The sequence below is a fragment of the Anolis sagrei genome, chromosome 4, assembly GCF_037176765.1.
Source record: "Anolis sagrei isolate rAnoSag1 chromosome 4, rAnoSag1.mat, whole genome shotgun sequence".
Lineage (NCBI taxonomy): Eukaryota > Metazoa > Chordata > Lepidosauria > Squamata > Dactyloidae > Anolis > Anolis sagrei.
Window position 1 is genome coordinate 180,418,603 of NC_090024.1, and position 22,436 is coordinate 180,441,038.

At 40.2% G+C, this 22,436-nt stretch overlaps 2 protein-coding genes across 5 annotated transcripts in view; one reads left to right on the top strand and one right to left on the bottom strand.

The window, feature by feature from the left end:
• KIF2C (kinesin family member 2C) overlaps positions 1 to 9,654 on the top strand; it is a 31,197-nt gene extending 21,543 nt beyond the window's left edge. For all 4 annotated transcript variants that reach the window (XM_060773372.2, XM_067467917.1, XM_060773373.2 and 1 more), the window contains 5 exons: positions 6,041 to 6,108; positions 7,198 to 7,306; positions 7,392 to 7,499; positions 7,715 to 7,850; positions 9,115 to 9,654. In XM_060773372.2, the coding sequence (XP_060629355.1) occupies positions 6,041 to 6,108; positions 7,198 to 7,306; positions 7,392 to 7,499; positions 7,715 to 7,850; positions 9,115 to 9,185 (492 nt within the window). In that variant the 3' untranslated portion in view covers positions 9,186 to 9,654. The remainder of the gene's footprint in view (positions 1 to 6,040; positions 6,109 to 7,197; positions 7,307 to 7,391; positions 7,500 to 7,714; positions 7,851 to 9,114) is intronic.
• An 820-nt stretch (positions 9,655 to 10,474) lies between these two features.
• ARMH1 (armadillo like helical domain containing 1) lies at positions 10,475 to 21,733 on the bottom strand. The gene is made up of 11 exons (XM_060773371.2): positions 21,496 to 21,733; positions 21,142 to 21,210; positions 20,430 to 20,596; positions 19,368 to 19,564; positions 17,953 to 18,037; positions 17,083 to 17,205; positions 16,369 to 16,441; positions 15,075 to 15,204; positions 14,765 to 14,842; positions 13,086 to 13,200; positions 10,475 to 11,803 (listed from the first exon to the last, which is right to left on the bottom strand). Exons 1-11 carry the CDS (start codon positions 21,699 to 21,701, stop codon positions 11,730 to 11,732), a joined length of 1,317 nt encoding a protein of 438 aa, XP_060629354.1. The 5' UTR covers positions 21,702 to 21,733; the 3' UTR covers positions 10,475 to 11,729.
• Positions 21,734 to 22,436: the final 703 nt, after the last annotated feature.

Consider the following 22,436-nt stretch of genomic DNA (forward strand, 5'->3'; position numbering starts at 1 on the left):
GTACTAAAAGCACAAGAAGGTGGTTGCTTATTAAACTATCACCACTCTTGTAATTGCATATGTATTTACATAATGATTTTACAGCTAAACAGTAATCTCTGGTGCTGATAATGTTTTTACACGCATAATATATTCTCATTTGTCAGCCATTTCAAATTATTCAGAGTAGCCTTGTCTGATCTCAAAAGCCACTGAACAAACACCAGAATAATAAATAATAATAATAATTATATTAATCAAACTTTATTTATACACTGCTAACAAAATACTCATAAAATAGAATTACATATCATTAAAACAATACAGTTTGATTGAATACAAAGAATGGACAATATCAAGTGATAAAAATTTCAAACATTTTACACAGTCATATCTGTGGGTTTCTTCAAATATGAACTCAAGTGCCGAATAACAAATGGTTGACGTCATTACCGGACCATAGTACATTACTCCAGGTCAAAGGCCTGTGTAAATAGCCATGTTTTTAGGCTCAAATGGAAGGTTTGGAGATTTGGGGCTAATCTAATCTTTCTAGGGAGGGCATTCCAGAGCCGAGGAGCCACCACTGAGGAAGCCCTCTCTCATTCCCACCAACTGCACCTGTGACAGTGGTAGGACCGATAGAAGGACCTCCCCAGCAGATCTCGAGGCCCGCACTGGTTCATAGAAGAAAGGTTGGACCCAAAGTGTATAGAGCTTTATGGGTAATAACTGCACTTTGAATTGGGCGTGGAAACTTGTCGGGAGCCAGTGGAGCTGCTTTCATAGGGGCATGGTATTCGAGGGCTATTTGACCATTTTTTGCTAGCCCCAGTTAGTAATCTGGCAGCCTAATGTCATCTGGCATCTTGTTAGAGTAACAACCCTATATGACAGGAAAATGCAAGAGTCACCATTTTACCCACCCTTACTCTCCTGTGATCACAAGTAAAGATATATTGAGCTACATGTCCTCGAATTGCTCGCTATACTGACCAACGGGGGGCCTAGCACGGTGGGGGCCCTGCAGCGTGTGGTGTGTCTCTTATCTCCAACTGTACTTTGGACAAACTTGGGTAGCCGCTTTTTGAGAACTTAGTGTGTGGGGCTGCTCCTCTAGACCTTGAAGCGGCTCGCCTACTACTTATTGTGAAGCTGCTCTTTTGGTCTGCGAAGTTTCTCCTCTGATATCTATTTGTGTAGCTGCTTCTTGAGAACTCAGTGCTTGGAGCTACTCCTGCGAAGTTGCTTCTTTGATATCTATTTGCGTAGCTGCTGCTTGAGAACTTGAGAACTCAGTGTTGGAACTCCTCCAGCGAAATTGCGCCTTCTTTATCTATCTGTGTAGCTGCTTCTTGAGAACTCAGTGCTTGGAGCTACTCCTGCGAAGCTGCTCCTTTGATATCTATCTGTGTAGCTGCTTCTTGAGAACTTGAGAACTCAGTGCTTGGAGCTATTCCAGCGAAGCTGCTCCTTCGATATCTATTGGTGTAGCTGCATCTTGAGAACTCAGTGCTTGGAGCTACTCCTGCGAAGTTGCTCCTTTGATATATATTTGTGTAGCTGCTTCTTGAGAACTCAGTGCTGGAGTTACTCCTTTAGACTTGAAGTCGCTCTCTTTATACCTATCTGTGAAGCTGCTCTTTGGATACCTAATTGTGAAGCTGCCCTTTAGTTGTGAAGCTGCTCTTTAATATCTTGTTAATATCCTGTTAATATCTGTGAATATCTGTATCCAACCGTCAGTTACCAGCTGACATCATATATCCTCGGCTTGCCAAGGGTCACTCGTCTTTTACCCATCCAATAGGGAGTTTATGCGGTTAGGGAAGTAGATTTATTTGATTCACTGACCAATTTCAGTGTTATTTCTGTGTTTTATTCTTGGTAGGGGTTTTGATAGTGTACACTGTATTGAATGCTGGGGCGGTTCTGAGCCATCTATTTATTGAAAGATTACCAACACCTGCAGCTTGAAGGCCATGAGTAGAGGAATGGCTTAGCTGCCCTGGGTCTCAAGGTCAAGCTGCTGGTATCTCCCAAACCATTCTGCTTTACAAATCGCTCCTTTTCTTCCCTTTTCCTTATTATATGTAGATTTAGTACGGTTAATTGCCAATTCTTTGCTGATATTATTGCACTGTAAATGAAGGCCGTTGTAATTTAACTCCTCTTCATGCTACTGTGATAGACGACGGATTAGCACCTTAATCAACAGAGGAATACCTGTTGATTAGAAATCTCAATGTTACTCTTGAACTGCCATTTTAAGCTTGCATTTGCATTTTACACTGTGCACTTTACAATCTTCAATAATGGTCAAATGGCCGGAGAGAACTGGAGATTGTTTTATGAATCAGAGGAGTGGTGCTACAAGAACGATGAAAGTGATGCATTGATAATTGGCCGGGACAATGATATGCTACATAACAGTGCAATATTACGTTGTCGGGATGTGAAGAACGGGGGTGGGAGGGAGGGGGAGAGTTCCAGTCCTCGGGGGGGCCCCATAGAGGTGATGATGGGGAGGGGGAGATATAGGAAAGGGAGAGTTAAGAAACCAATTCGGCAAATTCGTGAACAAACTCTGAGGAAAATTCCAAAATGTTCTCCTGACTTAGTAAACGTGGGTTCCAAGGTAGACTGTCCTCCTGGATTGAAGGTGGTGCTGTTGAACGCCAGGTCTGTCAATGGTAAAACATCAACCATTCAGGATCTAATACTTGAGGAAAAGGCAGATCTGGCGTGCATCACGGAGACCTGGTTGGACGAGGCTGGAGGGGTTAATCTCACCCAGCTTTGCCCACCAGGTTATGCTGTGCAGCACCAACCGAGATCCGGGAGGCGGGGAGGTGGAGTTGCAATAGTCTATAAAGATTCCATCTCCTTGATCAGGTGCCCAGCCTTACAGTCGACCTTGTTTGAATGTGTCCACCTGAGGCTAGGAGACCGGGACAGAATAGGGCTGTTGTTGGTGTACCGACCACCCCGCTACACCACGGCCGCCCTGCCTGAGCTTGCAGAGTTGGTCTCGGGCCTGGCATTGGAGTCCCGGCGGCTTGTAGTGCTGGGGGACTTCAATGTCCATGCAGAGACCACTCTTTCAGGAGCGGCTCAGGACTTCATGGCCGCCATGGCAACTATGGGGCTATCCCAGTTAGTATCTGGCCCTACCCACTGTGCTGGACACACACTTGACTTGGTTTTCTGTCAGGGCTGGGAAGAAGGTGGCGATGTGGAGGAGTTGTCAATCTCTCCTTTGCCATGGACTAACCACCACCTGATCAAGTTTAGACTTGCCGCAACTTCTAACCTCCACAGGGGTGGTGGACCTATTAAGATGGTCCGCCCCAGGAGGCTTATGGATCCAGAAGGACTCCTGATGGCTCTTGGGGATGTTTCTGTTGCCTTGGGTGGTGATTCTGTCGATGCCCTGGTCGCTCACTGGAATAGGGAGTTGGCTAGGGCAATAGACATGATTTGCTCCGGAGCGCCCCCTCTTAAGTCGCCGAGCTAAACCATCTCCTTGGTTTAACGAGGAGTTGGTGGAGTTGAAGCGAACAAAGAGGTGGCTAGAGAGCGTGTGGCGGAAAGAGCCCAGCGAGCCAAATCGAACACGCCTACGCCTTTATCTAAGGGCATATGGCGCGGCAATAGAGGCCGCGCAAAATGCTTTCTATTTGGCCAATATTGCGTCCGCAAGGAACTGTCTGGCAGAGCTGTTTTGAGTAGTCAGAGGGTTGTTGAATCCCACCTTGAGTGGGTCCCCTGACGACTCGGCAGCGCGCTGTGAAGCATTTGCTCAGTACTTTGCGGACAAAGTTGCTTTGATCTGTTCAGGCTTTGACACCACATTAACGGCAGTCTCTGAGGATGTAACTCAAGCATCTGCTTGTCCAGTTTTGTTGGATTCGTTTCGATCTGTTCAACTCGACGAGGTCACCAGGGTTCTTGGAGAGGCGAGGCCTACCACATGCATCCTAGACCCCTGCCCTTCCTGGCTGGTGAAAGAAGCCAGAGGGGGTTTGGCAGAGTGGGTAAAGGTGGTGGTTAATGCCTCCCTTCGGGAAGGCAATATTCCAGCCAGCTTAAAACAAGCTGTTGAAAAAACCATCACTAGACCCCACTCAATTCGTCAACTTTCGGCCAGTTTCCAATCTCCCCTATTTGGGCAAAGTCCTGGAATGTGTGGTGGCCTCGCAACTCTAGGAGTTCCTGGTAGACACGGACTATCTAGATCCGGCTTTAGGCTGGGACATGGTACTGAGACAACCTTGGTTGCCTTAGTGGATGATCTTCGCCAGGAACTGGACAGGGGGAGTGTGTCCCTGTTGGTTCTGCTGGACCTCTCTTCGGCCTTCGATACCGTCGACCACGGTATCCTTCTGGGACGCTTCGCGGGAATGGGTCTTGGGGGTACTGCTTTGCAGTGGCTCCGGTCCTTCCTCGAGGGTTGCTCCCAGAATGTGTCACTAGGGGACTCCTGCTCGACTCCTCGGCCATTGTACTGTGGAGTCCCGCAGGGTTCAGTACTGTCCCCTATGTTGTTTAACATATACATGAAGCCGTTGGGAGAGGTCATCCGGAGTTCTGGGGTGCGGTGTCATCTGTACGCAGATGATGTCCAACTCTATCACTCCTTTCCACCTGCTACTAAGGAGGCTGTTCAGGTCCTGAACCGGTGCTTGGCCGCTGTAACGGACTGGATGAGGGACAACAGAATGAAACTAAATCCAGACAAGACAGAGGTACTCCTGGTCAGTCGTAAGGCCGAACAGGGTATGGGGTTACAGCCTGTGCTGGACGGGGTCACACTCCCCCTAAAGGCGCAGGTTCGCAGTCTGGGAGTTCTCCTAGACTCATCGCTGAGCCTGGAGCCCCAGGCCTCGGCGGTGGTCAGGGGAGCTTTTGCACAACTAAAACTTGTGTGCCAGTTGCACCCGTACCTTGGGAAGTCTGACTTGGCCACGGTAGTCCACGCTTTGGTTACATCCCGCTTAGATTACTGCAATGCTTTCTACGTGGGGTTGCCTCTGAAGACTGCCCGGAAGCTGCAGCAAGTCCAACGCTCGGCAGCCAGACTACTAACGGGTGCTGGGTACAGGGAGCACACCACTCCGCTGTTACACCAGCTCCACTGGCTGCCAATTAGCTTCCGAGCACAATTCAAAGTGCTGGTGTTAACCTATAAAGCCCTAAACGACTCCGGCCCTGTTTACCTCTCCAAACGTATTCTCCCCTATGAACCATCAAGATTATTAAGATCGTCTGGAGAGGCCCTGCTCCTGGTCCCACCGGCCTCACAAGCGCATCTGGTGGGGACGAGGGACAGGGCCTTCTCGGTGGTGGCCCCGCGACTCTGGAACTCTCTCCCACCAGAGGTCAGAACCGCCCCTTCTATCCTGACATTTAGGAAACAGGCTTTCGATGAATGAGACAACACCCTAAGATTTGGATGGAAGATGATGTATAATCGATTTTAGTATAACGACTGACCACTGTAGTTTTAAATATACTTGTTATTTTAATGTGTTATTGTATTATGAACTATGATGTTTTACTGATTGTATGTGTTGTTATGGTTGGAAACCGGTCTGAGTCCCTCTGAGTCTGAGGTGAGAAGGTCGGTATATAAAACTTTGAAATAAATAAATAAATAAATAAATAAATATTCTATATTCTGGAATATGTGAATCAGAATGTTTCTGCCAAGTCTCGCTTAGCATGAAAAGTTAACATACGTTTTCTTGACCAGCATCCTGCAGTCCAGCTTTAGAAAGCTGTGATCTGTATTCCGAATTAAATATTAGCAAACATATGTTATCATTGCTATTGCTAGAGCTGTTCATTTATATGCTCAAAACAGAAAAAACTCATAGATTTCAATAGTCACTGAACTCCGTAGGTAATCTTATAGGGAAGATGAAGGCTTAAGATGGTTATTCTTTGCATTCAGAGAAGCAGAATTTATTGTAATGAATACAGAGTAGAGAGAATGCATTGTATTTTTACGAAAAGCAAGAAACACATCCTATTTAGCTGTTTGTTTCTTGGCTTTCAGATTGCAATGATCTCTCCAGGCATGAATTCCTGTGACTATACCTTAAATACTCTGCGTTATGCTGATAGGTAAGTGAACTTTGAGATTTACCAAGTATTGTACAAAACCTGGTGTAAATTGTTTATATTGCAGAAACTTCAGTCTTTCCAATGTGCATTACAGTTGCTGCCTGCTTATAATTCCTTCTTTAAAAACCAAAGTGTTAGGGCACCAAATCTTCCAGCAATGGAAAGGAACACCAGAGAAATAGGAAATTTGAGTAAAGCCTCTCCAGTTTATCCTGTCTAAGCTTCCTCGGATGAATCTATGCTGTAGAATTTATGCAGTTTGACTACTTTGATTGCCCTGGCTCAATGCTATGGAATCCTGGGAGCTGTAGTTCTACAAGGTCTTTAGTCCTCTCTGCCAAAGAGGGCTGGTGCCTCCTCAAACTACAAGTCCCAGGAATAATGGTATTCTCAGTGTTGTCGAACAGCATAGGTGCTTACAATATAGGTATGTCCTACGTGATTCCAAAGTCCTTTGGTGAATCTACACTGGAATTAATGCAGTCTGACACCACTTTCACTTATATGGCGCAGTGCTATGGAATTATGGGGGCAGTAGTTTATAAATTCTTCAACCTTCACTACCAAAGAATACTGGTGCCTCACCAAACTACAACTTCCAAGATTGCATAGTACTGAATCATGGCAATTAAAAGTGGTATCAACTGCTTAATTCTGCAGTGTAGCTGCATCCTAGGAGGGTTATGCTGGGGTCCTAGACTTTAGCCCCCAAATCTACTTAGAGCTGCAAAAGGGAACCACAAGCAAATCTTACTGAAAACTCCCCTGACTTACTGGAAAGAATTATGAGGACTAAATAGTCCAAAGGCAATAACCCAAAACATAGGATTTAGAGTCTGTGTCCTCTTTTAATCCTGCAGCCGTCTCTTGCAGGATTCTGGGGCTTATAGTTTAGGGAGGGGCTTTTCTCAATCTCAAGAGAAGGAACCCCTGGTCTATGTATTCCCCACATAAGGTAGATTTGTATTAACAATGCTAGGGAAAACTAGTACAGGATGATGTTCATGTACAGCTAAGGGAGAGCAAAAGCTCCAGGTTGAAGAGGTATTAACCAAGCAATTGAATTGTGAGACCTCTATTCTTTCTCAGAGTAAAAGAACTCCCTCATAATGGAACAGCTGGTGAGGCACAGAACTGTATGGAAACTGAGAATGAAGAGCTTGAGATCAGTGAAGAGGAGTCAAACCACCTCCAAGAGGTATTATATGTGTATAGTTGGGATCGATTTCATTAGAATAGACTTTGGGAAGGTTGTGCTAATACTTTCTTATTATGAACAACAGCTCTCTGAAGATGAGTTGTCGCCTCATCTGTCCAGCGTCCGGGAAGCTTTCACTCGAATTAATGAATTTGAAGATAAGGCAATAGAAGAACTTAAGGAAATCAGACAGGTATGTCTTTACCTGTAATATTTTAAATTTACTATATTGGCTCTGTTTACTGATATGGTTGCTTTTAGTGAAAAATGGGAATTGTGCTACAAATCGTGCTTTTTAATGGCTCTGAAATGTTTACAATTAATTCAAAGCCAACAAATCTAGTTAATTTGTGTCCTTGCAATGAATGGCAGGATCGCTATAAATCACAATTCCTTATCTTTTCTCAGTTCTGCATCCAGAAAATGAATGCCTGTAATGATCTCCTGGATATTGCGGAACAGCCAGAATATGACCTGGAGGCATTTGTGTATAAAGCTCAGTGCTTTATCAATGAAGGGTTCAAAAGTTTCTCCCCTTTGAAAGGTACATTGGAAGTTGCAGTTTACTAGTTTGTACAAATTTTTCCCATGGCCTTTCATTTTTCCCATGACAGGATGTCCTTTCTGTCACCATAAGAGAATACAGAATTGATGCTGTTTGTATGCGTAAGCTTTGGATTTTGCATTAAACATAATGGTGGGATGAGGTCTTTTAATTTTATAGCAAGCAATGATAAGAGTAATAGGCTAGGACGGTGTTAAAAGTAAGCCATGCAGAATAGTTAGTTAACTTAAATGGTTTAACAGAAGTAACAGAATAGGTAGTGCTCATAAAAAAAAACTTTGACTTGCAAGCCAGTTACACTTGCAGTGCTAGCAGCACAGCAATGAAACAGTGTACTCTTGCAGAGCTATACAGTATTTCTGTCAAAGTGGGAAGAGGAATGTAGTCTAATCTTCATCTTGTCCTTGTCCTGTTGGCGCCAACATTGTGCCATGTGTATTTTAATTCTCAGATTAGTGTTAGTTAATTTCAAAAAGGAAAAAGCATTTAAAACTGTAAAGCAGCAACACCAGTGATAGTAGGAGCAGTTTAGCAGATCAGAAGCTTCTTGAATTAGCAAATGAGCTTCAGCAGGAGCACAGTCAAGCTTTAAAAACAATAAAAGGCTTTTTTCAAGGAACTACATATCTATATGGGGTAAAGGTTTAACTATCTAACTCACTGGAAACATCTTTGTCCATTTTTATCCATACAGGAAAACAAAATGCAGAATTCGGGCTGGTCATGTGTTCAGAAAATGAGGCAGGTCCCTGAGAAGTATCAATCTAACCAGCAGGGAATAGGAAGAGAGAATTGGCAGGCAGACAGAGAGGCTAGAGGGAGGGCTTTCCCTGCCAACTAACTCATCAGCCTATCTATTTTCTTGATGATGATTGTAAACTTATGCAGGGAGTGGTTAAAGTTGCAACTAGCACCATAGAACACCTCTTTGTGTGTTGATTTTATAGACTCATCTTTTTTTCTTTTAGAAATAGATTAAAAACTGGCTTAGGGCTTTTTCTTCTATTATATTCTCATGAGTGTAGATACCTAAGATAAATATGATGACTACACTGACCCACATGTACTATAATGTGTCACATGGACTAATTAGAGGAATATTGTTCAGAATCTATCATATATTTTCAGTATCTGTATCTTGTGATTTCAGAATCTTTCACATATATTTTCAGTATCTGTAACTTGTGATGTTTAGTGAGCCTCATGTTCACTTATTTGTTTGTCTCTTCCTTCTCTGCTGCAGACACTTTGGAGCAGCTAACCCTTGCCATGCAGATGGAGGAGCAAGCTAGCAAGCACCTGAATAAGCGATAGCTTCAACAATCACTCAATTGTTAAAATTAACCCTTTCTGTCTTCATTTGCCTGTCACTTCTTGCTTTGGTCTTCTTGTGTATTAAATACAATCAGAAATTCAGCCTCTAATTTGAGGAGTGGGACCACCATTTTTTGCAGGATGATGCAGACATTGTTCTATCACGTTGTGACGTTTCTGGGGTTGCTCCTCATCTTTATCAATACTGAAAGCTGCACTGGGTGTATGCTTCAGTGTCATTTGGTAAACGTGTATATTTTTAATGTACATAAAACCATTTATAAAATATGTTTAAATATCTTAATTGTAATCCAGTGACTATTAAGATGGATTTGTTGTATACTTTTTACCAGGGAAGAAACAGTAGCCGCGCTGAGTCCCTCAAGGAGAGAGGGCAAGTTTTATTATTATTATTAAATCCGTTTGAATAAATCTTTCTAATTTTATTAAATATTGTTTTCAAAGAGTACTGATATTTTTCTGGTGGCGTTATTCAGTTGTGAAAGTGTGTAACAGATAATGAAGATATTTCTTGTGGAAAGTGATCCACTGTGACATTTATTCACCAGAGATTTTTCTAAAGGAAGTCACTTTTAGGCAGCATCCTTCTAGGAAGCCTACCTATGAGATGTCGGAGGATAGAGCCTTGATTTGTTCTGTTTTGTTTTTAATTTGCCCCCCCCCCCCTTTATCCAAATTTGCCATACATGGGGGCTGAAATGACACATATTGATATGACTCTTGGATAAACTGAGGGCCATTCTGCAGAGAGGGAAGTACCAGCTGTCCCTGGTTGCCATTCCTGCCATTTTCTTGTCCAGGCATTCACAAAGGCCTTTTGCCACACTAGTGAGAGAAGAGAATGGCTCCTTTTTTTGATAAAAGTTAAGGTGCAATACTATCTTTGAAAAAGAGAACCACCCCCTACTCTGAATAGAGTGGCGAAAGGTGGGAGATTAATCTGTCCTGGGAAACACTAAAAGAAGGCCCTTTACTTCTTGGCACTTCTTTGAGGGGAAGCACCTAGGAGTCTCTGCTGTCACAGTTTTCCTGGACATGGGAAATGTGGGAAGGATGAAGAAAGATAACAAAAAAAAAAAAACCAAGTCAACCCACATCAGTGATTCTTTTTCATTTCACTCACTGGCATAGTTTGGCCATGTACTGTATTTTAGTGAATTTTACCTTAGTGTTGGATAATTTCAGAAAGGAAAAAGCATTTAAAAAGTAAAGCAGCAGCAACAGCAGCAGTTTAAGCAGACTGGAAGCTTCTTTAACATAGCAAAATGAATATGTTTAAGCCATTACAGGAGCTTTAAAAGTTACAAAAGACTTTATTGAAGTAACTACATTTTTATATAGTAAAGTTAGGAACTATCTATCTATCTTGAGATATCTTGTCTCTATGCTCACAGGAGAAGAAAAAAATGGAGACTCATTGAATAAATAGAGGCATGTTGCCAAGAAGTATCAGTCTAACAAACAAAGGGCAGTGTGAGAAGGGCTTTCTCTACCAGCTAACTCAGCTGCCTATCTATTTCCTTGATGAAGACTATAAACTTGTGCAGGATGTAGTCGACTTCCAACACTCTGACCTGTAGAAAACTGGTAACTAGCTGTGAATAACAGTGGGGCTACTGATTTTTGTGGATCTGGGAGGCCAGTGTAGAGATTGTAAAATAGATACGTAACTTGAATTGTCTTAATTATTGTAGCCAATACGAATTGTAGTAATCAGTATACACATCTTAAGTTATATAGATTTATCACAGCTTTACAAGTCAACGATGAGAAGAATCCACACATTACACAGATATTGAACTCTAGCAAATGATTTAATCTTGTCTCCCAAATTCATACTTTCCTGCATTTATGTGCTTAGAAGAAAATAACATCTGACCATTTTAATCTAAAAAAAACCTACAGAAAGGTAGATAGGTGCATCCATCTTCATTCCTTTGCATAGAGAATGGAAAGAATTAGCAAAATGTGGATTAATTGGGTCACTTCATTCTAATTGTACAATTTGGGGCTACTCTACAGGGAATAAGTTGTTGGTTGCAGGTGAATGTACTATATCAGAAAGAAACAGAAGAACGAGTATGCATCTGTTTAAATATCTGAACAACTGAATGTAAAATTGAAATGTTACTTAGGGGTGAAGCATGACCTTTCGTTGCAGGCTCAAAATAGCAGTGTAAGTTGTTTTTACTGCATCCTATCTTCTTGGAACTCAACACTATACAGTACAAGTGATGACGTCCTATCACTGACTCAACTGTACCGCATGTGCCATTTGGTGTAAACAATTTTAGATGCATATCAGAACCAGGAAGGGCGAGTAATGGCACGAGGGACTATGCTTCATCTGTTAAAAAGCATTTATAATTTAACATTGTATTGCAGTCACATAGACATTCACATGTTTTTAAAAGTATAAATGAAAGGATCCAGCAAGGTACAAGTAATCTAAATGAAAGAGATTAATGGAGGAATAAGATGATGAAAATGGACACCAGCACCTAATACAGGAAGAAGGGACAGTTATGATGTAGCAGGTTTAGGAGATGTATCGTTATCTTCAGGCTGCAGTTCCTCTTTGGAGCTTGATTCTCTTTCTGTGGGTAGAATGAAAATGCTAATATGTTGCTGTATATTCTTTTAAATACAGTATTTCCTTGCATAATAGTCATACTTTTTATCCCTTTTTTAATTGGAAAAGAAAGTGCGACTTTTATACAACAAAAAAAAGTCTGCCTTTGATTTGTCTGTTTCTTCAAAAAAAAAAACAAAAAAACTGCTTTACCTCCAAGATATGATGAGGAGGAGGGATAATCCAACCTCAAACCAATCCTGTTAGTTTTTTAAAAAACTGTTTTGCCTTGAATGAATGAGAACGAGACTTTATTTCTATCCAACCCAATCTCCCCAATGGGGGTTCAGGGCAGCTAACAACATAGAGAGGCAAACATTCAATGCTGTATAAAAAAACAAAATAACAAAAGATGAAACCCAATTTACATTTACACAAGCAACAAAGACAATCGGCCAACTGAACACAGACTAACATGCACATTATAACCCTTTCATATTTAACAGCTTTTTAAATTTCAGGGTTTAAAAGATTAAATTAAAAGCATTGAAGGAGAAGAGAAGATCTTCCTTCTTTATCTGAAGGCTAGGCAATTTACAAAATCTAAAATGAAAGTCTTTAGAGAAGTGGTTCTCAGTCTTTGGGTCCCCAGATATTTTGGCCTTCAACTCCCAGAAGTCCTAACAGCTGGTAAAGTGGCTGGGATTTCTGGGAGTTGTAGGCAAAACGATCTGGGCACCCAAAAGTTGAAAAACACTGCTTTAGAGGATGGGAGGGGGGAAGCGGGGCTTCAGAGATGTCCTTTTCATAGTTTTTAAACTGACTTGGCTTTGAGACAGATGGAAGGGAGGAACTGCCTCAAATGGCTCTGGATTATTATTTGGGGAACACAGAAATATCTTTTTTTGCCACCCCAAAATGGGTGTGCAACTTATGTGGTGGCAACTATTATGTGATGAAATGTTGTACTGTCATATATATGAACATGATCAAAATCCTTTAGAAAGGAAGTGCAGCATGCTGGATGGAATGTTACAGGGTTGTTGGGGTGGGTATAATAAGAAAAAATACATTGCACCTAAAGTTTTGCTGTAGAAAATAAAGATTTTAAGAGATTTTAACATTAACAACACAGTAAAGCTACTATCCAATGATGTGCCTTAACAGGTAAGGCCATATTCTTGTTCCTCTGCAGAAGCGTCATAAAAATGCCATCCCATAATTCCCCATCATTTCTTTATTTTTCAAAATTCTGCAGAGTTTTACATATCCCAGAGGTATGTGGACCACACCTGAAGTGAACATACCTGGCCAGTCCATTTTTGCTCTAGCCAAAAAATCAGCTGGAATGTTAACGATATTAGAGGCCAGGATATCGGCTTGCACAGCATCCATGTTCAAGTACAAGTTTGTAGCATCTTGCTAGAATGAAGAAAAAGTGAAATGTTCAGCACCTTGAATGAAAGAGGTAGTTTTCTGATATATCCTTGATATCTGCCTAGGACCATGGCCAGCTTTTCTATTAAGATGCCAGGAATCCTAAACACAGAGTAGGAGACTGGTTTGTATAATGTTTGAGTTTAACATTCAACCAAATGTGTGAACTATTTACCGGAGGAATTTCTAAGAAGGAAAATGTTCTAAGGAAACCACACACGTCTGTGAGAGTTCTACTTATTTCCTATGCCTTGGTTACTGTGTATATACTCTTCTAAATGTCCAACTATATTTCACACAGAAGAGCTGTATATGGTCTGTGTATGTCTAGAATAACAGCCGAGCAACACTTTATGCTTTCGTTAATTTAACCATAATCATAAATGCACAATGGTCTAGGTTATGTTAAGGTTGACTGAGGACTATAGTGCCTTGGAAACACAATCTTATATTCCCCAAATGTCACCAAAATGGAGAGTAATTTTAGGAAGCAGCCAAATGCTGAAACATAACAACTGAGGACTTTATCTCCTTTGTTGGCACTCCTGATATACCACAAATTAAGAAATGCATCAAATCCAAGAGGATGCTATTTGGCATGGCCATAGGTATTATTTATCTACTCTTCCAAAAATTCCTTCTGCAATATAAACCTTATATATAGATTAGAAAAACGAAACTGTTTGAGAACCCCCCCCCCCTTTGTCACTGCACATTAATAGCTATCTAACGCATAGCAGAACAAAATAGAGGATTCAGGGGGCTTGCCATGTGCTCAAAAAGGCGTGTCCCTGAGAAGAATCAGTCTAACAAGCAGGGGATAGGGCAGGAACAGCTAAATTTTGGCCCTCCAGGTATTTTGGACTTCAATTCCCACAATTCTTAACAGCTGGTAAACTGGCTGGAATTGCTGGGAATTGAAGTCCAAAACACCCGGAGGGCCAAAGTTTGCCCATGCCTGGGATAAGGGGAGAGAATTGGCAGGCAGATAGATGAATGAGAGAAGGGTTTTTCATGCCTATCTAAGTCCTTGATGAGGACAATAAACTTATGCAGGAGATGAGTTCCAACCGTTGATAGGTAATAAAATAAGACGGGTGACATAATAGTAAGGTTATGCCATTACCCTTTCCCAATTGCAGATATTTTAACTGTTCAATGCTGATTTTTTTTTCAGGTACTCACCTAACTTTAGGTTTATAGGGAAAGAAGATAAAGCGATTCTTATATAGGTACTGGCAGTTGAAAACATATGCAATCCAAATCTATTGGGCTAAATCCAGTTGTCCTGGATTATACTACTGAACAACTGAATGTATGCAACAGTGCTTTTATCTGAAACTGTATCTGGAGATACCTTCAATTACTCAATGGATTATACCACTTAGCAATTGAACAGATGAAACAGGGTTCTGGTATGAATTTGAAAATGTGCAACTGTTACATTATCTATTGTTCAGAATGTTTACTTATTGCTCTTGGAAAATAACAGTTGTTCTTTAGCTTCATGGACCCCATAAAACAAATGCTATATAGAGGGAACACATACCATAAAGAGCTCGAACAATTTTTCTCCCATGGCTGCCTTTACATGATTCTCAACCACTATGAAATTCTGTACAAAGAACTGCAAGGAAACAATAGTCAGGTTATGGAAAAAAGAATGTAACAATCCTTGTATGCCATCTAAGACACAGGACCATAAAACCCCATTTTCTAGGATTTTCTATTCTAATTGCATAACACCGTTGGCTTCGTACACTAACCTTTGCTAGTCCTATCCAGGGCACCAATCACTACTTTCAAAGAGGGAACCTGAAGTATCCAAATGCAGTTCTCTAGAACCCAAAGCCACTTGCCTCTAGTGTAATGCTGGCTTGTCTCTGGGAGTTGGTATGATCCTTGTTGCCCATGGCGCACATAAGGCCATGCACCACATTCAAGAAGAGCAGCTCCTCTGCTAGTTCTCTTGAGTCTTGGGCCAGAATTCTGTAGAGTTGAATACTAATCAGATCAATATGTAAGAGAGGTGGGAGAATAGCAGAGACAGAATATGGGGGGGGGGGGGGTATCCCAGAGTTTTTGGTTGATTTGTATTTTTAATTATTGCCTAATGTTATTCGTTAGCTCTTAGTTGCCACAGTGTTGATTTTTATGTTCCAATGAAATTTTTGAAGCACAGAGTGTAAAAAAAATAAAGTGGTTGTGTTCAACAGACGTAAAGCAACAACCAGTTAGGACAGCAGAACTGCATAGGTTGTACTTGGGATGCAGTGAAGATTCTCTCCTATTGCTGCTTGGGCTAGACCACGGGTCCTCAAACTAAGGCCCGGGGGCCGGATACAGCCCTCCAAGGTATTTACCCAGCCCTTGCTCAGGGTCAACCTAAGTCTAAAATGACTTGAAAGCACACAATAACAACAACTATCCTATCTCATTAGCCAAAAGTAGGCCCACACTTCTCATTGAAATACTAATAAGTTGATATTTGTTAAAATTGTTCTTCATTTTAATTATTGTATTGTTTTAAAGTGTTTTTTGCACTACAAATAAGATATGTGCAGTGTGCATAGGAATTAATTCATGTTTTTTTCAAATTAAAATCCAGTCCTCCAACAGTTTGATGGACAGTGACCTGGCCCTCTGTTTAAAAAGTTTGAGGACCCCTGGGCTAGACAATGATCACATGATTGAAAGAGGCAATAATACATGACTCCCATCCCAGTTCTTTCCCTTGCTGTCACCAGGTTGTATCTTGGCCATTTATCTTCTGGTTCGTCTCCATTGCCTCCTTACTTTTTTTCTCTCTCAGCTACAATAGGTAACAATGGGGAAAACATGTTGCAATCCTCCTGATCCTCTTGAAAAAAACGTGAAATTACCCCATGTGCATTTGCTTCATTAGGAACAACTGCATTGCCTTTATTGCCTCTTCAATTAGGCTTTCAGACCATGAGTTCTCAGTCCCCACCACCACTATCCTGGAGGATTACTCTTCTGAGAGTGCTCATTTGACACCTTTCTTCTCTGGTGCCTGCTTCACACAATGTGAACCAATATGTAAGATAGCATGTGCTTGCTGCCTACTTTATATTGAGTTACCAATATTACTAGCATTTTCTTCATGTACTGACAAATGACATAATCTCTTACCCAATTGCTTTTGCTGCAGCTGCTTGCTGGATATATACTGGCAAGGACGCCATCACATGTAATGTGCCTGCCTCTGAATTAAGAAAACAATATAGGAGTAAATTCTGTGACACATACATCCTCAGCAACTTAACTTTTCCCCAAAGAACTGACAAAAATTTGAGGAAACTGTAAATTCCCAATGAAAATCCATATACATTCTGAATCTGACAACAGAATTAGTCTTAGCTTATCTTATTTCAGTGACCATTTCACAAGTGAGACAAGGAAGCAAGAAATTTTGGGTTTGGGTCTGCTTCCAGCTTTCCCTACAAAGAAACAAAATCTGTGTTTTTTTTCCTTTTTCTTTTTAATCTGTGTGTTTGTTTTGTTCTGTTAGAATTGTAACACAATGGTATGGTTGCTGATGACACGATAAATAAATAAATAGCTGCCAATTCTCATTTTTACACCATAGACTATACTTAGACAAAGTTTGAGATCATTAGATTTAAGAGTAAGGAACAAGATTAGATTAGTGAGAGAAAGGAACAAAGTTTGCATGTAAATTTGAGGTGGCATATTGGCATGCTCCCTGTGATAGCAAAGCCTCCCCCTGACACATGCCAAGCATGCAAACCTAACCCTGCTGCTCCAGAAATGGGGAAGAAAAAGGAAAGATGATGTGTATCATCTCTTCAACCAGACTTAAATGGCAGTCTTTGAGAATCTCACCTTCAAAGATTTTGGCTTGCATTCGGGCAGTCTCCTGTCTTGATGGCTTTAACAATGCTACTAGTCCTTGTAAAACTGCTGGTTGGACATCATAAGCCATGAGGTCCTTGATCAACTGAATTGCTGAAAAGAGGAAAATGTTGATTCATTGACACCTATTACAGTGCTCAAGCAGCTTATGTTGCGTAGTGATTGGTCAGGAAACATTATGTAATGAAGTAGCACAGACAATGCAATGGAAGAACCCCTTAATCAACACTATAGCTACGCACTGTGAAGAAAGTATCATATCAGCTAGCTTCTTTCCTTATGCAAAAAGCAACCCTGTCCCTCTCTGTGGAAAACTTTAGTCCAAAGAAAAGCTCAAGTATAAAAGCTGTGCCTCACAAGATGATTCATTAAGTCACAATTCAGTAAACTTGTGAGTTCTAGAACTGAGCTTCCAATGCTCTTTACTGAGAAAAATTACCATCTACGCTGTACATTTAATTGTAAAGCTGCATGCACATTTTATCAAAGAATAAATATCACAAGTATTATTGGAAAATCACATGGTAGTCACTCTTTAAATTAGTCTCCCAGACCCATCCAAGTTTGCTGTTGGCCAATCATCAATAAATGAAGTAACTAGACTTTCCTCCTCTAATCTTAAGACTTTTTTGCCACGTCTACCACATCCAGTTAGTATGGTCAACAGCTGACAAAATGTTTGGGAAAGATTCATCCTGAAATAAACTGAACTAGATAATTGTCTATGTACATTTGTCTCATGCTGTATACCAGTTCCTTCAGTGCTACAGATTTTCAGTTGCATTTACTGGTATGTGAAATGTTAATGGCAGCTTCAAAAGTGGAAAGACAAGGGCTTACCTTCATATTGCACCTCCAAATGTAGTGAGCGAAGCACCCCCAGCACAGAACCTACAATACTCGGATGAGCTTTCCCCACAATTGTCTGGCAAAGTAATGGAGCAAGAAGGAGGCATTATTTCTTGAACTGGAATCAGGTATTCTCTACAAAAATTCCAAAACAGAACTTGAATGAAAAATATGGGTTATAACCAGATCACAAGAAAAAGCTAGCATGGTTCGGTAGATAACAGATTATAATTTGTCATGGAAAACAATCTCCAAATCCCATTTTTCTGCTGTCTGTTGCATATATAACCTGAACAAGACAGTATCTTAAGTGCACTAAATTATTTTTTTAGCAAATAATTTGCAAGGGTGACAAAACTAGATTGGAAGATTTGATGTAAAAGATGTGTAAAGAGAGGCTGAAGTAATTGGCTGCTGTATATTCTTAAGAATATGTTTTGCCATTGAGAATGTATGCCTTCTTAACGAGGTTCTCTAGTTCCATATTATTAGGGCTAGGTGAATAAGTCACTAATTTTCCAAAACATATATAATGTTAAATAAAATACTTGTTACCTGAACAAGGAGCTTAAATAGTATTAGGGAAAGCATTTCCCCCTTGTGCCTTTTCCAGGCAATAACCAATTACTACCTAAGAGCACTTGTGCTTCTGGCCAATCCAGATTCTACAAATTGAGTGTGTATGGTTATAATATAAATAGTTACATGAACTTTATTCTAAATATGTGTGCTTCATGCACAGGTTTAGATTCGGCAGGGGAACTGAATGGTCCAGGTTCAATTTACAGTGCAAATAGGTGAGATAATAAAAAATTCCCCAAACAATCTCTTAAATATAGTTTGTAGTTTCTAAATAGTTAGATGTTTGTTTTCTTTTGTAAAAATCAGTCACTGATTTAAAGTTCCATATGGCACCTTAAACATTCACATCTATGCCTGTAATACTTTATTCATCTGTAAATATAAAACTTTTCATGCCCTTGATGAAGTGGCTTTTAATATATGTCGTAATAATTCTGTCACTTTGTCCTTGATCATTTTTGTAAGTGTAATTTAAAATATATTCCAGAATTTATTAAATATGCTGCAATCTCATTTCTACTATTTTCTGCTAAAATCTGAAATGATGTTTCTAAAAAAATGCCTTATTTGCGCTAAGAATTATTTGTGTTTAAGGACAGTGAAGAAGAAGCCATGCACTCAGAGGAACCTTCTTTATGCTCAATAATGGATAGAGATTGAGGGGCACTTGGGACATAAAGACAGTTAATTTGACCATGTCATAATTATTGCTCATTGTGTTTGTGAGCCTACTAAATATAATTTTCCATTAGGAAACAAGGTTCAATCTGATGGAGAAAACTGAGAGTAACCTGTTCTCAGTGTCCCCATTTTGCTTTGCTGACCTGAATTGTCCTGAGTGTTTGCAGAGAGAGCTGCTGGGCTTTGGGGGAAGTGCACTTTAGAAGAGCGATCAGTCCTTTGTACACCTGCATTTGGTATTTGGGATTGCCATGACCTAAAGCATCCAGAAGAATCTGCACTTGCTCTTGAGTCTCTTCTGACTTGGAAGTAGCCAAAAACTCAGCAACTGATCGAACACCTGGGTGGGGAAAGGATAACAACTAAAATGAGTTAGATAAGTAACTCTACCCTTCAATACAGAGGATTTTATGCAAATATTTTGAAATGTCACTGTGTGGGTGATTACATTGCCATTTTAGAACAGGGTTGAGGGCAGAAGGATTATTATATTGAAAGTGGCCTCAGACTGTTTCCAGAATCTGCAATATCCGTGGTTACCCACCAGGATGCACATGTGCATTCCAAGAGGCTTACAAGGTACAAAAAGCAGGGAAAGTGACAGTTTTTGTCAACTAGATACATTCCAAGTTTTACAACACACGTCAACACGCTTGGTGTCCACAATGCACTTAGCGTTTTGTAGAGCCAATTTCACTATGTGATATGGTATACATTATGCGAGCTTCATAGGTCATTCAAGGGCTTGTTTCATGCCTTCCCTAAAATTAAGTTAATTTTGTTGAACTTCTCTAACCTCTTTGACAGCATGAGCTACGTTGAAATTGTGTAGGAATATCTGAGCTAGCTTCAAACTGCATTGTGAGGTTAGTGTAGATAACCCCAATATGGTACTCTGTTTGTTCTGGACTACAGTTTTCTATCTGACTTGGTCATGAAAATAGAAGTTGATTGAACTTGAAGTCCAAATATCTAGAAAATGTACCAGCCCTGTCTTAGATTATAAAGGATGGGATTATTAACTTCTAGAAAGCAACTGCTGTAATTCATTCTGAAGGAAGTGACCCTACCCTAGCTCAGATCACACACACCAAATCGTGTGCAACAGCTACTGGCACTGGGTTGGGATATACCAACACATCTGTTAAAAATGGTAACATCAGTTGAAACATGTCAGTACAAGTTATTCGTCACGATTTGCCTACCATAGCTTTCACAAATAATCTCTTTGAACTTCCTGCCAGAACTTGCTATTATCTGAAGCAGCTTTATTGATTCTTTTTTCTCTTCCTCTTTTAGTTGCTTGAGCCCAAGGATTTCCAGTAGTGTGAGGACACCACCAATTTCTAAGAATTCAATAATGTACCGTTGGCTGAAAAAATTGAAAACCAAAGGAAATACTTAGCTTCTTCGGAACCATTTCTCTTCCCATGTTCTCCCACCCTATATTTTTTCAAATATTCCTTAGTACATGTTAATAGTTTTAATCTTATACTTTTTCCAACCTCATTTTGGTAACTTCTTTACATAATAAGGGAAGAACATGCCTCTTTTTTCTTTCTTTTTTATGAAAAAATGAATATAAAATACAAATTATGAAGGAAACTAAATTTACAGTGTCTGCATCTTATTCCAACAGTATGAATGCTGCATAACCTGAAGTTTGAAAAGTCCCATTGTAATATAAAGCATTGAAAAACATAAAGTGGAAGAGCTAATGTATGGGTACATGAAGGCTTGTAAACAGAATCTTGTTTCCAGGCAATTAAGTTGGGAGAGGAGAATTTTATTAGAAAAGAGAGATACAGAAGCACACTCCAGATAGCATTGCTTTCTGCTGTGGTTATTTACTTTAACAACACAATTATTAAAACTCTCTCACAAACTTATTGTACTAAAAATCTACATTTTACTCACCCATTTGCAGCTGATAGAAATATGCCAATGGACTTCAATTGTTGATTTAGGCATGTTCCATACATGTAACTATTGTAAATTTGTTAAGGCTTTTAAAAGTATTCTGCTACCCATTTGTGAAATCCTTTTGAGGACCTCGTACTTTTTCTCCAGATAGAAAAGAGTGCATTTTAAGCAGGACTTAATACAATTTAAGTCAACTTTAGAAAGTGGAAAGTTTGAAGAAAAATTCTGCTACATTTTATGAATAATTACACTTGAGTTATATATTTCAAAGCTGTGCTCATGATGATAAACACATCTCTTGCTTATCTTTGTTCCACTTGAGGACCAGCTTGCCAAGGAAATGGATACGTAAGACGGAGCCAGGCAGTAATGCGGGCCAGAAACAAACTGGCTCCCTGAGAAAATTCCATCTCCAGTTCTGGACCTGTTTTGCCTTGGTTTGCTAGAATGAAATTTTCCAGAATGTGGCTTCGAGTGACTTTGCCAGAACTGTCCCATTCTTGTAGGAAACTTATTAATCTGCTGACAGCAGCCTGTTCCTTCACAGAAGTCATGTCTGGTGTCCTTCTGCTGAGGGCAGAGAAAAGGATAGGGCTTCAAAACTTCTGAAATATATTTGGATCAGACCACGCATCACATTGCTTGACGTCCCTGATGTCATGACATAAAGGTCCTGCACATTTCATTACTGTCAATTCAACAGATATTAAAATAATATCTCACGTGAATTAAGAAATTATTGATAAAATTTTGGAATAATGTTGAGAGCAATTTAGGGCATAATATTCACAGCACTTATTAATTAATTTAACCTGAGTAATAGTTAAACAGCTTCTTCGGGAAAGTCAAAACAAACAGCAGACCTCTGAGGATGCTTGCCATAGATGCAGGCGAAACATCAGGAGAAATGCCTCTAGAACATGGCCATATAGCCCGAAAAAAACCCACAAGAACTGAGTGATTCCAGCCATTAAAGCCTTCGACAATACATCAAAACACACAGTTTCCAAAATTTTTGAAAACTTATTCCACTACATGTTTTTTCAAAAAATTTGAGAGAGAACTGACTTTATGAAAGATATTTGGTATCTATATGAAAGAGAGTACAGGGTAGACTGCGATATCAGCCTTTGATAGAACACAAGAGAAAATACTCAGAATGCTCTTGTGAAGTTAAACATTGTTATAGGAAATCTATCTTAGGATAGGGAAGAAAAAAGACAGATTATCAAAAAATCAGTAGAAGAGTCCCTAAAACTGGCTTTCACGTGTAGATTTAAATCTTCCTG